This window comes from Anolis sagrei, chromosome 5, assembly GCF_037176765.1.
Source record: "Anolis sagrei isolate rAnoSag1 chromosome 5, rAnoSag1.mat, whole genome shotgun sequence".
Lineage (NCBI taxonomy): Eukaryota > Metazoa > Chordata > Lepidosauria > Squamata > Dactyloidae > Anolis > Anolis sagrei.
Window position 1 is genome coordinate 146,714,392 of NC_090025.1, and position 18,675 is coordinate 146,733,066.

The 18,675-nt window shown below is 37.7% G+C and overlaps 1 protein-coding gene across 1 annotated transcript in view; it reads left to right on the forward strand.

Moving 5' to 3' along the window:
- Positions 1-14,454, forward strand: part of ZDHHC17 (zinc finger DHHC-type palmitoyltransferase 17) — a 57,600-nt gene extending 43,146 nt beyond the window's left edge. The window contains exons 11-17 of the mRNA XM_067469102.1: positions 809-933; positions 2,449-2,511; positions 3,952-4,045; positions 4,976-5,059; positions 7,767-7,924; positions 8,920-9,014; positions 11,170-14,454. Coding sequence (XP_067325203.1) covers positions 809-933; positions 2,449-2,511; positions 3,952-4,045; positions 4,976-5,059; positions 7,767-7,924; positions 8,920-9,014; positions 11,170-11,308 — 758 coding nt within the window. The 3' untranslated portion in view covers positions 11,309-14,454. The remainder of the gene's footprint in view (positions 1-808; positions 934-2,448; positions 2,512-3,951; positions 4,046-4,975; positions 5,060-7,766; positions 7,925-8,919; positions 9,015-11,169) is intronic.
- The last annotated feature ends 4,221 nt before the right edge of the window (positions 14,455-18,675 follow it).

The following is an 18,675-nucleotide window of genomic DNA, read 5'->3' on the forward strand; positions in this document are numbered from 1 at the left end:
ATTGAGAATTTGCTGTAGATATATACTCCTTTGTTTGTATATCAATTCTTGTATATATCTGGATAACATGACACTTTACTCTTTGTAGACTTAGTTGTAATATATAAAACACCTAATTATCGTCTGAAAATCTTTGGTGTGCTGCATTATCCAACCTGTGTTTGCAGTATGATCCCTAGTGCCTCTTCCTTTCCTGAACTCAGCTTGGTCATTTGGCATTTCTCACTCCATAAATGGTAAAACTTTTTACTTGTAGAACTTCGAGCATTGCTTTGATTTTGTGGGGCATGAATGCAATGGTTCTGTGGTTGCTGCAGTCTCTGATGTCTGCTTTCTTGAGGATTGAAATGCATATGAATTTTAAAGGTATTTTAGTTTAATAATTGCAATTTAATTCTGTTTTTATCACACTGTTGCTATTTAATGGTATTTAAACTTTTGTATTGCTCTTTTTAAACTTGTCTAGAGTAGATTGTTAGCTGCCTGGAGTCCTCATGAGGAGAAAGGCATGGTAAAAATAAACATAATAATAAAAAATGATAATAATATATTGACCGGGTAAATATACAAAATGTTTTACTGCAAGTAGCATTTCTGAAGCAAATTAAGGAGGTTCTATATGTGATGATTATATACTCTAATCATTGAGATCTTAGAAGCATTTAGTACCTTCCCTGTGAAAGATTTAAGTAACAACAGAAAAATATAATGCAAAATCATTCTCTACTTATAGTGTATTGTTTAATTAACCTCAGGAAATGAATGCTAATTTGAAATTTTCAGCTCTATATTCCTTAATGTTTAGTACATCTAAATTTTCTGTTCATCCACCTACCATTTCTTGTCAATAGTGTTGCACTTTTCTACAATTTTGGAAAATCCTGGAAATCAGATCCAGGAATAATCAAAGCCACAGAAGAACAAAAGAAAAAGGTAAAGAGGGGGACTCTTGTTTGACAGATGACGATAGATATCTGCATAGCTACTTAAAGTATATCCACTTAAATTAATCTTAAGAAAACCCATCCAAACTATCAAGTTGTTAGAACAGGGGTCCTCAAACTTAGGCCTGGGGGCCGGATATGGCCCTCCAAGGTCATTTACCCAGCCCTCACTCAGGGTCAACCTAAGTCTGAAATTACTTGAAAGCACACAATAACATCAATCCTATCTCATCAGTCAAAAGCAGGTACATACTTCCCATTGAAATACTAACAGGTTTATATTTGTTAAAATTGTTCTTCATTTTAATTATAGTATTGTTTTCAAGTGTTTTTTGCACAACAAATAAGATATATGCAGCGTGCATAGGAATTCATGTTTTTTTTCAAATTATAATCTGGCCCTCCAACAGTTTGAGGGACTGTGACCTGGCCCTCTGTTTAAAAAGTTTGAGGACCCCTGTTTTAGAAGGTAATAAAAAATCACATTAAAAATTAGGTGATTCTATGCAGTGTGTCCAAATAATTCATTTTAGTGTTAAAAAGGCTATGTTTAGAATCTGCTTTAACTGCTATATGAAGAAAGGCCTGAAGCTGATGTGGGAACTTGAACTGGCTTCTAGCAATAATAACCATATCCTTGAATTAGTGCCAGAAGTATCCAGTACAGGTGGGCAGTACTTCTATCTCGTAGCCCAGCCCAAATATAGGCCAAACAATTCTGTATCAGTTTCATTTTCTACACTCTCGTCAAAATCAGCATTTTTTTTCAGTAGTTGTACTGGGTAGGATCTAGTCTAGCATTTTTCTGGTTTAATGATATTTATTGAATCAGTATTTAATATACTTAAAAATATTATGCAATACATGACTACTGATTTAACTTCATTAATACATATAGTTAATATATGCTAAATAAAACAATAACCACAACTTTGTATCCCCACTGGCGCTCAGATAGCAGGGTACTTCTGTTCAGGTTCTTGCTGAAGTTTCCTTTCTTTTTTACTTTAATTTGTTAGTTTTTCACTGCTTGGCAGTGGTAAGTCACTCTGTCATGACAGTTTATTCTGTGAAAATACAAGATAAAATACAAACATTAACACCAATAATACTTTGAAACAAACCAAGACTGAACGATAGGATTGCAGCAGAAGTTAATGCACTGTGACCATCAGCAAACACTTAGAAGCTAATGTTAACAGCAATGTCTTTAGAACCCAACATAGAGCCAGAATCATTTTGTAGAGAATCACATCCTTTTGAACTTTTCTGAAAGGCCTAAGAATGGACTTTCTTACCCAATCTTAAGGATTGGGTTTGGAAGTGAACAAGCAACAGTTTGCTACTACATAATTAGTTCTAGGGATCTTGATTGCTTGGCTATTCAGGTGCACAACATGGCTTGTCAGTGCTTGACATGGTCTAACTGTTACAGAAATTGAGATCTCATGTTTGAGTTCAGTTCTTAAAATATTAAAGATGAAATCTTTCTCTTTTTCTGCAGACAATAGTGGAACTTGCAGAGACAGGAAGTTTGGACCTCAGTATATTCTGCAGTACCTGTTTGGTAGTATGCTTTTTTCCTTACATGTAATTAAACTAAAAAATTTAATGTCATGTTTGGTTTTAGAATGAATATATCCTTAGAAAGAGCAGATATCCATAAAGGATATAAATGAGGTCTTTTATCTGACAACAGAAACAGAAATATCTGACAACAGAAAGACCAGGATTTAGAAATATTATTTTTGTCCTTTACTAATACAGAAAAAAGCAATGTGTACCCTGTTGTTGAGATAGATTCAGGAAAACAAAGAGTAATCAGGATTCCTCATTTTATCTTAGTGTACTAGACGTCTGTTTTTCCTGGGACCCTGTTGGATATAATCCATTATCGCTTACTTTTGGGTGTTCCAAAAGACAAATTAAAATTTGTAGACTCACATACCTCATTTTGTAGAGAAAACCAGCCTGATGGACCTTACTGACAGGCGCTTTTTGGGACAACGTGCAAACTTTTTAAAAAATTCCATCTGGGCAACCATATTTTTTTGTGCACAACTCCTTGAAGAATAAACTTTAAGATATACTTTTCATAAACATTCAAGACGGGTATAAAAGAAAAGTTTCATAAATATGAAGCTTGTTTATACTTATTTGTGTCCGACTCAAATAATGCCCCATTTGCAAGTATGAAGTGAACAAATTTCACTATTTAGCTTCCATTGGTAAGACCTTCCATTATCACAATATTCAGCAAGTTGTATTGCACAAAAAATATGTCAGTTCTTTAGGGACCTATTTTCCAAGTGTGGCTCTTGAGATAACTAGTAACAAAGCCACCCAGCCCCTGCTGCCCCTCTAAAAAAATTAAGTTTGAAAAATCATTGTGTAGCTGAGGGAAAAGAAACACATCAGAGGGCTCCAGATACTGTTTTTGGGTTAATCCCCCCCCCCCCCCCAATTAGCACAAACTCTCCCAATAGCATCAAAGTCAGCGGAGAATGACACAATACTACTACTACTACTACTACTACTAATAATAATAATAATAATAATAATAATAATAATTTTATTTCTTACCCGCCTTTCCTCGTGTCTTGAGGCAGGTTACAGAATAATTAAAACCCATAAACATTTGTAAAAATACTACAAATACACATATTAAAATGTATTTCTATAAAAGCTACATATTAAAACGTATTTCTATAAAATACATGTTAAAATGCACAAAACATACGCACAAAGGACACGCATTTCAAAATCATGCTTAAAGACGATGTCTTCAAAATGGTGGCTACCATTGAGCTGTTAGTTTTATGTAATACTTTTATATTGTTTTGTATTTTTGCACTTTTGTATTGTATTTATTTGTATGTGAATGGCCTGTGATCTAAACATTAATAAACAACTGTAATATAAATATAATAATGTGTGTAAAACCTCATATGTACTTTTGTCTGTGAAGTTTTATTATATTGTTTATACATTAAAATCTATCAAACAGATACGGAAACCTGTGAGGTCCAAACATTGTGGCGTATGCAATCGATGTATAGCCAAGTTTGATCATCACTGTCCATGGGTCGGTAACTGCGTGGGTAAGTACTAATTAGTCATGTTAAAATGAGTCTGTTCAGATGAAGGCCAAATAGAACTTGGTATTCACTAAGATACTTTTGATTCTTTTTGATATGACAGGCTTAACTCAGCAATGTCCTGGCAAAACAAGTGTGAAAAAAAACTCAAATAGAAAAATAGAGGCAATGAGGTGCTTTGAGAGATTGGAACCAAAAATCCCAATAGCAGTCACGATACTGAACAGTCTTATTTAAACTTCAATTATTTGTAAAGTCCTAGTCAGTATTTTGCCTGCTGTCATGAGAACGGAAATTCCTCAGGTGGCTATTTGGCAGCACGAACTTGAAGGAGGTGGGATCACAAATGGTGTTAACTGTGAAACTTTGTCCAGAGTTTGTCTCCAGAAATTCAAGGTCTCTCTGTCCAGAAAGACTTCAGAGCATTTCCCTACCTCTGCATCTTTTATGGCCTCTGCAATTCTGGAATGTTTGGGAACGGTGTGGGAAGTTGTTCTTTTGCAGTAGAGCAGGAAGTGGACAAGGATTGCATCTCCTCAACTGAACTAGTTCATTGTTTGTGAACATTGTGTTTCAGACATTTCCAGCCATATTCTTGCACTGAATTGGCATCTCAGAGATGATGCTTGTATCCCATTTATGTGTGTAGGGGATGATGAGTTAATTTTGAAGACAAAAAAGCTACCAGGCAGGAGGGTTTGTGTTAAATTGTTATTTATATTAATGTTATCTATACATTTGTTTCACAGCTTGAACACTTACTCTCCTTAGAGGAGGATTTTGATTTATTTGTAAAGCATGTAACTGTGCAGTTCTAGTATTACAGCAGGAGAGCTAAGCTTATGTACTGTATGATCACTCTCTAGTGTCTTGTTAAAATTATGTTGAAAACATTTATGTTGATTCTCCCCTCCCCCCTTTTTTCCATGTCAGGAGCAGGCAATCATCGTTATTTCATGGGATATCTATTCTTTTTACTCTTCATGATTTGCTGGATGATTTATGGATGTATCTCTTGTGAGTATAGTGCTAAATACCTAACTCCTGTGGTATTGTAGTTTGCAATACATCAATGTTGTCATTTTATAACATATTGTTGAATAAACAACATTAAAAGCATTTTTATATTTAACAAGTTTAAGTACTTGGTGATGCCCAGGTTAGGTCATTCGTAACACTATTTTTTAGACATAGTCATTGTTTGATTTTCGATTTTATGAAAAGTCCCATTAGAAATATACATAGTGCTTTGGATGTAGGATGCATATGGGTGTTTGGATTTCAGCTCCCATGATCCTCGATGAATTTTCCACCCCCAAAATCTCATCATTATTTAAAATTGGTCATATAGGGTATGTATGCTAAGTTTAGTCCACATCTATTGTCAGTGGGATTCATAGAATCATAGAATCAAAGAGTTGGAAGAGACCTCGTGGGCCATCCAGTCCAACCCCCTGCCAAGAAGCAGGAATATTGCATTCAAATCACCCCTGACAGATGGCCATCCAGCCCCTGTTTAAAAGCTTCCAAAGAAGGAGCCTCCACCACACTCCGGGGCAGAGAGTTCCACTGCTGAACGGCTCTCACAGTCAGGAAGTTCTTCCTCATGTTCAGATGGAATCTCCTCTCTTGTCGTTTGAAGCCATTGTTCCGCGTCCTAGTCTCCAGGGAAGCAGAAAACAAGCTTGCTCCCTCCTCCCTGTGGCTTCCTCTCACATATTTATACATGGCTATCATATCTCCTCTCAGCCTTCTCTTCTTCAGGCTAAACATGCCAAGCTCCTTAAGCCGCTCCTCATAGGGCTTGTTCTCCAGACCCTTGATCATTTTAGTCGCCCTCCTCTGGACACATTCCAGCTTGTCAATATCTCTCTTGAATTGTGGTGCCCAGAATTGGACACAATATTCCAGGTGTGGTCTAACCAGAGCAGAATAGAAGGGTAGCATTACTTCCCAAATCTAGACACTATGCTCCTATTAATGCAGGCCAAAATCCCATTGGCTTTTTTTGCCGCCACATTACATTGTTGGCTCATGTTTAACTTGTCCACGAGGACTCCAAGATCTTTTTCACATGTACTGCTCTCGAGCCAGGCATCCCCCATTCTATATCTTTGCATTTCGTTTTTCCTACCAAAGTGGAGTATCTTGCATTTGTCACTGTTAAACTTCATTTTGTTAGTTTTGGCCCATCTCTCTAATCTGTCAAGATCGTTTTGAATCCTGCTCCTGTCCTCTGGAGTATTGGCTATCCCTCCCAATTTGGTGTCGTCTGCAAACTTGATGATCCTGCCTTCTAACAATTCATCTAAGTCATTAATAAAGATGTTGAACAGGACCGGGCCCAGGACAGAACCCTGCGGCACTCCCCTCGTCATTTCTTTCCAAGATAAAGAGGAAGCATTAGTGAGCACCCTCTGGGTTCGTCCATTTAACCAATTACAGATCCACCTCACTGTAGTTTTGCCTAGCCCACATTGGACTGGTTTCCTTGCCAGAAGGTCATGGGGGACCTTGTCGAAGGCCTTACTGAAATCCAGGTACGCTACATCCACGGCATTCCCCGCATCTACCCAGCTTGTAACTCTATCGAAAAAAGTCGCCCTCCTCTGGACGAGGAGGGCGACTTTAGTGCCAGATTAGTCTGGCATGCCAGATTAGTCTGGCATGTCTTGTTTTTGATAAATCCATGTTGACTATTAGCGATGACCACATTTGTTTCTAAGTGTTTGCAGACCACTTCCTTAACAATCTTTTCCAGAATCTTGCCTGGTATCGACGTGAGGCTGACCAGACGGTAGTTGTTTGGGTCATCCTTTTTTCCCTTCTTGAAGACTGGGACCACATTGGCCCTCCTCCAATCTGCTGGAACTTCTCCCATTCTCCAAGAACTCTCAAAGATGGTTGCCAATGGTTCCGAAATGACTTCCGCTAGTTCCTTCAATACTCTTGGGTGTAGTTGATCTGGCCCTGGGGGCTTGAACTCATTTAGAGCAGCCAGGTATTCCTGGATGACTTGTTTCCCAATTTGGGGTTGGGTGTCCTCTAATCCCTCACCCATTCCATCTTGCTGAGGTTGAAGATGACTTTCTTTTTGTGAGAAGACCGAGGCAAAGAAGGTATTAAGTAGTTCTGCCTTTTCCCTATCCCCTGTCAGCATTGCCCCATCTTCTCCTCGAAGAGGCCCTATCGCCTCCTTGTTTTTCCTTCACAGAGCTTTCTGTTTGTGAGTGGATTACAACTCCCAGGATCATCCCAAACACCAACAGTATTTTAAGACAGTCATTTCGGATATGTGTGCCAAGTTTGGTCCAGATCAATTTTCAGTTGGGTTCATAGTTCTCGTTGATTGTGGGTGAATTACAACTCTCAACATCTAGATACAATTCTCCCCAAACCCTGCCTGTACTTAAAGTTGGTCACAGTGGGTGGGGTGTGCCATGTGTGGTCCAGATCCATTGCTGGTGGGAGTCACAGGACTCTTTGGATGTGGAAGTCATCTTGGTATAGCTACGGTAGATAAATAGGTAGATAGGGAGATACCTACATACAAACATATTATCTCTCTATCACACTCCCTACCTTTGAACACACTAACTCTGAGCTCTTGCGGGGAGGGGACTAATATAAGAATAAAAATTTAATGTCGTTTTGTATCTGAATAATAGAAGTGGAGGCATGACTTTTTTCAACCCGAGTTATATGTTTATGTCTTTTATTCCAGATTGGGGAATCCACTGCCACACTAGTTATGCTGCAGATGGTTTCTGGACGTATGTTACACAGATAGCCACTTGTTCACCTTGGATGTTCTGGATGTTTTTGAACAGTGTGTTTCATTTCATTTGGGTAGCTGTGCTGCTAATGTGTCAGATGTATCAGGTAAGACACTTTTACTATAAATGCACAGGTGTCTTCTTGTTGCACGTTTAGAACATTGACACAGTCGAGGCTCTACATACACCTTTCCATCCCAAAGTTTTTTCATTTTTCCATGGAATGCCTCAAAGGTGTTTTATGGTGCTGGATTTGAAGACTGCCGTGTGGAATTTGGTTAGTTTTAGAATAAAAAAATGATACTACTTTTCTCAACTCTGTTTTCATACATCTGTTATTATAAATTATCATGAGAAGTAGAATCATACAGGAGAATAGAAAGAACCCAGGGAGTTGCATTGGATGCAGCTGTTCTATTGGCAAAAAATATTACATTTTTGAAATTCAGTCTGGTTTTTAAACAGTCAGTAAAGTTTATTCAACCTAGTTCTCAGCCTGCAAGGTCACATTAATCTGACATGTTGTTAGTGTTTTGGAAGTCTGTGATTGTGTCTTTCTACGTATTTTATTAATGGAGGTTCATAATTTATAGCCCATTTAAAAATATTTATTCATTTTATTCATATTGATATGTTTCAATAGAGAAAAACAATTTTCTAGTGTAATAGCTACTGAGATTGTTTATTAACCTCAAAATGGTCTCGAAAGAAAGCTGGAGCTCTTCCTGGAAGAAAAAAATGGCAGAAAATCAGAGAATTTGCTAAATAAAGCATTTTCTTGTCAGGTTCATAATTATTGACAAAAGAAACTTTAATCCTGATGTTATTATCTTGTTCAGTATACTTCAGACAAGTTACTTAGTGGTTCTACTGAGAGGGTTTTTTTGCATTTGTGAGCAGTAAGAAACATATGAATGTACACTAGTATGTACTGTAGGAATGCAATTTCATTTGTCATAACTTGTTTTAAATAAACTATAAAATGTTGTAAAAATGCACCCTTATCCACTAAACTGAAATTTAGAGATTTTGCTTTAGGTCTACTGTGTGATAACTGCAAGAATTTTAAATGATTGGTTGCTATTCTTCATTTTTCTTCAGATTTCTTGTTTAGGTATCACTACAAATGAAAGAATGAACGCTAGACGATATAAGCACTTTAAAGTGACAACAACATCCATTGAAAGCCCATTTAAGTAAGTGCGTGAATGGATAAGTATGCATGTATGTATATTTTTATATACAATAGTAGCCTCATAGAAATGGGAGACATATAAACAAAATCAGTCTTCGTGTTTTGTGCTTTCCTGAAATATGTCTTATATTTCCCTGTATGGTACCAATCAGAAAAAGACTTGCCGGAAGGGACAATCTCTTTGATAACACTGGTTTGCAGCTCCCACAATCCATCGGTATTGACTCTGTGGATTGGGGCTAATGATAGTTCATTCCAACCACACACATTTGTCACCTCTGGATTACAATTTTACTTTAATTTAAGACAGAGAAAGAGCTCCTGGGAAGATGGATCAGGGTTTCCCCTACATCTCATTAGCTTTTATCCTCCTAGAACAGTGGTTCTCAACCTGTGGGTTCCCAGATGTTTTGGCCTTCAACTCCTAGAAATCCTAACAGCTGGTAAACTAGCTGCGATTTCAGTGAGTTATAGGCCAGAACTCCGAGGTACCCACAGATTGGGAACCACTGCCCTAGAATGTTGCCAAGCAATCTTGGGGAATATTTTGAAGGAGCATAATAAATGTGGAGTTAATTAAATAAAATGAAAAATGAATTATAGGTGGCAGCACATTGTTGACTAGGAGCAGAGTATTATATAAATATTAAAAGTACCAAAATATATCAAATCACTTTGGTTCAGGTGCTTGGCAAATTGCGTTTCATAGAAAAAAAATGCATATCCTCGGGACGTATTTTTCTATTTCTGTCAAATTTGTTCAAATGGATTTGGTGCCTTTTGGAAAGAAGCTCCACAAATGTGTCTTAAGGAGTCACACAGCTTGCCATTCCTCTTAGTTCAGTTGAGGGTCATAAAACCTTTTTTTAAAATCAGGGAGGTTGATTTTATAGGAATTTGGTATTCTAAATCCAAAAACGATGCCAGATTTGCTCATTCACAGACAATAGTTTTACAGTTTGCTTTAACTTTCTGTGTTTTAAGATGTGACTGAATGAAATTAGTATTGAAATATTAGTAATGAAATCAGCACCTAAAAGTACATTGAGTAGTAGTTCACTTTATTACGGTTATGACCAGCTCAAGAGAAGAGGGACACAGTTCCGCACAAATACATCAGGTCTAAGGGTTGAGAGATTTTAAAACTTTAAAACTTTAATATAAGTGCATCATTGCTAGGACATCGAGACAGTTAACCCAAGAATCTAAGCCAAAAGCCATATACAGGATTATATCAAAACCCAACACAATTAATGGAAATAAAAGGAAAGGAGTCTGAAGGGAGGGAGTTGCGGTGCTCATGTGGCACAGGGAAGGGAAGTCCAGTCAAACAGAAGGGAAGAAGCAACATCTATACTATAATTAAAAGACTATAATCCCAATTTTCTGCTAGTACTAGCTAGTGCTATTAGTCATTGACTGCTGGATTTTAATTGCTGCTGTGCAGAACTTGGGGACATTTTAAGTTATAGCCAAGTTTGTATCTGAAAGCAGGAAGGAGATGTAAAATTGTCCTGAGTGTTTGTATTGCATGGCGTAATGAGATGGGATTGAATATCTCTGTTGTGTCCAGAGTCACAATGTCTCTCGCCGTATGGGGTCTTCCAGTAATGACCTTCCATTATGGCAGATGGGAGGGCATTGTTAGATATTTCATAGAGGAGGTACAAAACATACTGACTCCATCAATAATAAAGGATGGGGCATTGGCTAAGTCTAATTGCCACTCAATGTCAGTGATTCGTTGTTTAATCAGAGATTTGGCTTGATCGTAACCCATACTGGTTAGCAGTACTGAAGAGAAGCCCAAAGATGAAATTTTGGCTGCTATTGCTTTTTCCCATCTGGACTGAAAGTCATTCAACATAGTAAGAGGTGCAAGGCCAAGGGGAGTGAGGGATAGTCTTAAGCCAATAGTTCAGCATAACCACCCACACCCTGGTCTCAATTCTCAGGAAGCCAGTCTCCAGACATAGGGTGGCATTGGAGACACACCTTGGTACCTGGAGGGCCAATCTTAAGAATTTAGATTGTACACTCTCCAATGGGGTAAAATCAGAAAAGGGGCCAAAAGTACAGGACTGTGCTGTTAGCTTGGGAATTATTGATGCAATATTACCTTTTTAACTTCATTTTTGTTTTTTTTTGCTTTTTAGCCATGGATGTATAAGAAATATTATAGACTTCTTTGAATTCAGATGCTGTGGTCTTTTTCGTCCTGTTATTGTGGACTGGACAAGGCAGTATACAATAGAATATGACCAAACGTCTGGGACTGGCTACCAGCTGGTGTAATACCCAACTCCAACCTGTGAGCATATCATATCTGAATGGTGCCTGGAAAATTGTTTCTTTTCTCGAATCCACATCCCTTGAACAGTAGCATGCAATGAGTAGAGCTAACGGTGAATCGTTCGGTACCTTCTCTACATCCGTTTTATTAACAGATGTTTGAAAAAAGGACAGAATAAACTGCCTATCCTAATAATGAGGAGGAAGAAGGAAAAAGGGATTTTAACTGTTCTTACCACAGGAATTATTCACAGACACATTCACGCCGTTTTCTTTTCAATTGCTTTCAAAATGGAGCATGAGGTTGTTAGAGAAAAAGAAATACTGAAGTCATGCTGTACTGAACTTTCAGTATTTATTTTATAATTTGGACAATTGCAAAGGAACTAAAGGTAAATTGTATGAAGCAGCCAGACTTTGGGAATCAATGTATTATATTTATTGCAATAGGGTTTCGTATCAATTTGGTATAGTATTAGGTGCACTGAAAGTGCATTTAATACGCTGAAGAATTATGTTTTATAAGGGATCCATCTTAAGTGAAAAGCAGGGCATGGAAGGATGTTGGTCAGAAAACCTGTTACCTAAATGTCGTAGCGTCTTCTCTTATGGCTTTCTTGTTTCTGAAAGAAGGAGTTGCTCATAGTAAACTATGTGTAAAAGTTGTACATTCTGGTGGGAAAGGGTTGCACAAAAGAAGTACAGCTCCTCTATCAATATAAAGCTCCACTTAAGTGCACGGTTATACTTTTATGATTAGATCACAAAATGAAACATGGCATAATACACAATATTTAATTCAGTATAACTCAATGAAAACTTCTGGTACGTGCAGTCATTATAACTGTAGCACCTAAGTAGTGGGGATCCACTAATATTGTGGACTTATTAAATAATGGAGACCCCCTGCCAATGGCATGTTGTGCTACAGTCATTGGATGGTTGGAAAGCTCAAAGTCACACAAGTGTGAAACATGGGCACGAAAGAGCCAACACAGAACAACAGAAAGGTTGTGACTATAATTGCTTTGGTTTCAACTGCTGGAGAAGCAGATTGCATAGAAAAAAAAATTAGGATGAATTCAGTCTCTAGCACATTATAATTTCTCTGTAGCACATGTCAGTGAAAAATATAACAAGGCTTCTTGAAGAATCTGATATGTTGGTAAGTGGGGAAACACTCTTCTCTTCATCTCAAGTTAGCAAACCCAGATATATGTGAAAGGTAAGGAAGGAGTTGTATGAAGTCTCATTCCAGAAGGGTTTTTTTTTTCTCGTTGCTGTTGAATGTGATGCACTGATTTTCTCTTAAGGCGTTTTAATATATTCCTTGTGAATTCTTCACTGCTTCCTTAACTATTGTTTACAGAGACTTGAAATCTGTTTAGTTCTCCTTTTTTAAAGTGCTGTAGCAACATTGTGGTTCGAGAATCCTGTGAGGGGGATTAGGAAGGGGAACCTTAAATACAGATGATAAAGAGACCAGTGTAAAGAATGTGTATCTGTATATAAATAATTTATCAAATAGTTTCTCTCTTTGTGAGCGTGTGCGTGCGTGTATTAGTATATTTAAAAGCTGCTCATTTAATTTTATCCAACCAAAAAAATATAAGAAGATATCTAATGGGCTTTTATTAATGGTCAATATTGCTGTTAATAGGCACTGTACCCAGCAACTTCACTGCATGTTCGATGCTTGATAAACTAGCATTTCCTGTAATGTGCAGATTACAGGTCTTAAAGCAATCTAGTGGTATTCCCGCCCCTTGCCTTAGTAAGAGGAGCAGTGAAACTGTACATAATTGGTGTTCAGTATTTGCAAGTAGACATTTTTTCCCCTCTAGCTGTTCCTTTGAATGCCAGGTGTGCATAGTTTGCAAGTACCAGATATCAAGATTTGCAGAAATGCAACATTAGTGTAACTTGAATATTTAATACTGGAAAAATTCAACTGTATGGTTGAGGGAGAAGAGAGCAAAGTTGGCCAGAGGCATGGCAAAAAAAGGCCATCCAGTTGTGACAAAAACAATTTAGAAATGTTACAAATCTACCATTGTTACACTATTACTAGGAATTCTTATTTTCAACCTGAAACTGTTTGGGCAGAGCCATCCATTCCTTTCATTAAACTCATTCTAAGGTGGATGAACCAAGAATAAATGCCACTTAGATCAGACTATTTACTTCTCGATGATTTTTGTTTAGAAGCATTCTACCAATATAGATAATATCTTGTGGAAGTATCCACACAATCTCTTTGGTTCAAAGACCACAGCAGTTTGTTTGCTGAATATATTTGTGCTCCAGAAAAATATGTGCAAAATGCATCTGAATTTCTTTTGCCATTTTACAGTAAAAGGTACCTTATAGACCCCTTGGGTGTAAGATTGTAAAAATAGAGGCTTTGGTAAGAAAAAGAAATCTTATTTCAGTTAAATTTAAATACATTTAGTTGGCCCAAGGATATGACCTTCATGAGACATGATCCAAAAGTCCCCCTGATATTCCCGGTAGCCTTTCCAGATAGAGGCATGGGCAATTTTGTTCTACCAGCTCATTTATGAAATCTGGATACAATCTATGTAGTGTAAACCTGCTTGGCTGCGCCCTGCTGAAGCGGTGAAGGAAAAGTATAACAATAGAAATAGAATGACTTGTTGGAACATTTTGGGCATCTAGAATGATTCTAGTTGTCAGAATTTCTGAAATATATTCTGAAATCTGAAAAAGAGGGGAAAACTATGCAGCTTTTTTCTGCCAAGAAACTTGTTCAATGTATTGCCTGTCATTCTAGCCGATGTATGAACCCAATTCAAATAGATTAGGAATTAGGCGTCCATTTGATCTGATACAGAACAAGCAAAAAATTGAGTCTGCTATATAAGCTATTTTTGAAGGTTTTCCAGTACATCCTACCCCCTCCTCCCTGTTTTGTTTTTAACAATTAATATGCATAAAAGTGCATCTGTTTAAACTTTTTTATTTACCTTATTTATAATTGTGCCAAGTATTATTTTACTACTGTCAAGATATTGGTGTATTACATTGTGAACAGAATCTGTAAAATGTTTAATAAAATAGCTCTCCTTACATTAAATTAAACCTGTCAATTTTTGTAAGTTATTAATCAAATAAATACTTGTCTCCTACATGGTAGTATGTGTTTTGGCTTCTACAAGTTGCTTTTCCCTCCCTACTTATCACAATCACCTTGGTGCAGAACACTGGAATGTTTTCCTTTCTATCTGTTCGAAGGTAGGCTCTCCTTGAAAAGGAAGACAATTTTAAGAGTGTTTCTCAAGGTAGATGTGGTGGACTGCTTCCTCATCAGCATCAAATTGATTTTATTTTCATAGTTTCCTTGAACATTTGCCACAAACTATTATTTTTCATCGGAGTGTTGTGTGGATTCTGGACTGTATGGTTGTGTTCTAGCAGCATTTTCTCTTGGTTTCACCATCCCCCGGTGGCTCAAATCCTTGTGTCAGCAGGCCTGCTGACAGGTCAGCGGTTCGAATCTGGGGAGAGCAGGTTGAGCTCTGGGTTCTTGTAGGTTTTTCGGGCTATATGGCCATGTTCTAGAAGCATTATCTCCTAGGTTGAGCTCCCTTTGTCAGTTCTAGCTCCCCATGCAGGGACATGAGAGAAGCCTCCCACAAGGGTGGTAAAACATCATCCGGGTGTTTCTGGGAAATGTCCTTGCAGATGGCTAATTATCTCACACCAGAAGCAACTTTCTCAGTTCTCTCCTGACACAAAAAAAACCCTGTATCACATCTTCAGAGGGTCTGATGCTGGTAAGGAAGCAAGTGAAGTATATATACCTATTTTTCATACCTTTTGTTTAGGAAATTGCTTCCATTTTTTCCTCTATATCAAGTCTGCTGTTGCTCTAGCAAACTAGTGAGGTTTATTCATACCACATTCTTAAAACATATTTCTGAACAGCAAAAAGTACTGTAGCTGGATTGGAAAGCAGTTGCATCTACAGGTGATTCCAGGACAAACTTTGACTCTTCTGTCCATGTTTCAACTCCCTTGAGTCAAATGCAGGAAAGTGTCATCATACTGTGTAAGTGTGCTCTACAGTATTCTGAAAATGTGATTATAGAGCTCTTCTGTTTAGCCTTGAGGCAAGGTAATCTCCATGGATAATACGTTTCTACAAGTAGAATCCAAAAAACTTCAGTCTTAACATATTTGCCAGCAGAACCACTTTCAGAGGTTTCTCTATTGGCATTTGTTGGCCCAATTCCAGTGGAACTCGAATTGTGTGGGAACAAACACCCTCCCATGAGGAGATGGAAACAGCTGCTGCAACTTGTATTAGCAGAGCTGGCAGTAAAAAGGGTTACAATAAGGTGAAGCATAGAGAAACTGGTTCATACAAACCTTGTACAAAACATACTATGTTGGCCCTGCAGCAAATCCATAATAGAGAACCTTTATTACACAAAATATATCATCCAAGGTTTTGAATCTCCACAACTTTCTCCATCAGGCAAAAGATGTTTAAAAACCGTACAGAAAAAGAAAATTGAATACAGTACTGTGTTGACTTTAGGCATTCGTAATGTTTGCAACGTAAATACTAATGTGACATAAGAAGTACTAGTGGAAATACATGGTTATGTGAAAAAGACTAAAAATCCACACTATAATATAGAATTAACATCTATACATGTAATGCCCATTTTCAATTTGAATTCAATTGTAAGAACAGCAAGGCATTCAAAGTTTTTTTTAAAGATCTAATAATATGTTGTAAGACTTTATAATAGTGTAATTACTCTTCAAATGCTCATGTTTGAGCCTTCTGACAAAGTTGAACTTCTTGGTTAATAACAATGTAAACTCAATTCAATTGAAGGGTTGCACTCTTGATTCGGTAATCCTTTTAAAAACTGTTCTACTCACAAAACTGATTTTCAAAGCAGAAATGAACTCATATTGGCAGTCAACCCATTTATTGTCAGGACATGCTCATTTCCTACATCTTTGTTTCATCTGCTTTGTAATGACATCATGCTTCATACGCTTGGAACAAAATTTAGTTCAATATTATCCACATGGTTTACATAAGCATACTAGCAAGGCTTCAAATATTAACAAGAGCAAAGCTTTACTTGAAATAAAAAAAAAAATCATACTATCATGACAAGGGTACAATTTGAGGGCTATTTTGAGTTTTCTCCCCCTAAAGATTTTCTTAACTCTTGAAAGATTATTAAAAATTATGGAGAAGTAAACTGGATAAGGAGTTGCAATATTGCATAGAGGACAAAATGCTTGTCCCCACTGTGTTAGGTTTAGTCTGTGACTGGCAGTATGTTGAAAGGAAAATAAGTTTGCTGTTAGATTAAATTTGCATCCCACATATTTGTAAACCTGATTTATTTCTCTAGCATATTTTATATAATTACAGCATTTATATTCTTCCCTTCTCACCCTGAAGGGGATTCAGGGCAGATCACTGAACACACATACACAGCAAACATTCAATGTCATTAAACAGACAGAACAGACAACAGATAGAGGTATGTTGGCATTTCCCCCCAATTTCGGCATCCTGGAGGCTGTACTTGATTCTGGCCACAGGGGGTGCTGTCACTCCATCCTCTATGGCGAGGAGCCTTGATCACAGACTTCCTTTGATTGCTGGCATTTTCTGGCATTTCTTTTATGGTGCCTTAAAATACCTCCCACTTAAGCGGTGCCTAATTTTTCTACTCACAGTTCACAGCTGTTTTTGAACTGCTTAGGTGGACAGTAAGCTGGGCAGGTGCTCATCCCAACCCGGGCTTCAAACTGCCAGTATTTCAATTGGTAAGAAGTATTGCTGCAGGTGATTAACTAGTTGTGCTAAAGCCCAACCCCCATAACAAAAATTAGTTTAGGAAGTTAGCTGAGCTGCTGAAGGCGTTAAGATCATTGCATTCAATAGCACATCTGTACTCATGACTGGGAAAGTTCACTTTGATGAAGGGCTGGAGAAATTATGGCTTGGATTGCATTATGGATTTCCTCAGTGCTAAAATTTGAACTTTTTCATGGGCAGGTAAATTTGGAACATCAATGTGGACTAGTGGCTTGAATATTAGACTAGGAGACTAGGGTTTAAATCTTCACTCAGAAAAAGAAACTCCTGGGTGATCACATTACTGACAAGTCAACAGGAGCCAAGGGCAAACCCTCTATGCACAATTTTTGCCAAGAAAACCCTGGGATAGGGGCGCTATTAGTCAGAAATGACTCGAAGACACAAAAAGTGGAAATTGGTCCCCAAAAATCAATCCTGCCCCTTGTAAGCTGTGAAATATACAGCTCATAAAGGGACTAAAAGTGCCGCAGGAGGCAGATAACAGGAGTCAGAACAGGAGGAACCCAACTAACTGTTACAAGCATGCAATTAAATCTCAGTGCCAGGTGCTGTGGGGCTATATTTCAGAAGGAGGAACTGGCAAAATCACCTCTAAGTGTAGTATTCCTTGCCAAAGAAAACCACATAATTGGGTTGCCGTAAGTCGGCAAATGATTTGAAGGCACACGTACAAACTTAAGAAAATCAACATAAAAAGTGATAATTCATGGCAAACTTTATTGTATATAAAATATTCTATCTAACATGATGGATTGTTTATAATGAAAACTGACTACTTGCCCATGTGTGTCAATTTTTATTAATTGGACTAGAGGAGGGGATCGTCTGATCCTCCAAATATTTTGACCCACAACTCAAATACTGGCTGAAGCCTATGAATGTTGAGGTCCAAAGCGTTTTAGTGACCAAACCCACTGACTTGTACAAAGACAACAATCCCTCACACAATATTAGGAACTGTTTAACAGACCTCCCAACCTATTGTTAAGTCAATAAGGATGGTAAAAACAGCAGAGAGGAAACAGGCAGGGACATCTAATTACCTTTCAAGAAGAGTTTGCTCCAGGCACAGTCAGTCCATTGTATGCTAATCAAGATGGTCAGTTGAAATATTCACACCTAGCCCAACTGACAAAAGTCCTTTGTCTCACCCTGGTCATTCCACAGATATATAAACCCCTTTTCCCAGTTACCAAACAGACCTCACCTCTGAGGATGCTTGCCATAGATGCAGGCGAAACGTCAGGAGAAATGCCTCTAGAACATGGCCATATAGCCCGAAAAAACCCACAAAAACTTAAGGATGGTAATGTTCCACATGTCAATAAGGATGGTAATGTTCCACATCAAAGCAGAATGGAAAGAGTGTAATGCTGGAAGGCAGCAGGATACTACAATATATTAGGGTATTTGATAGACATAGGGAAAACATCAGCAGAACAATTGCCTAGATTAATAAGAGGAACAATGAAACAAGAGGACTTTAAGA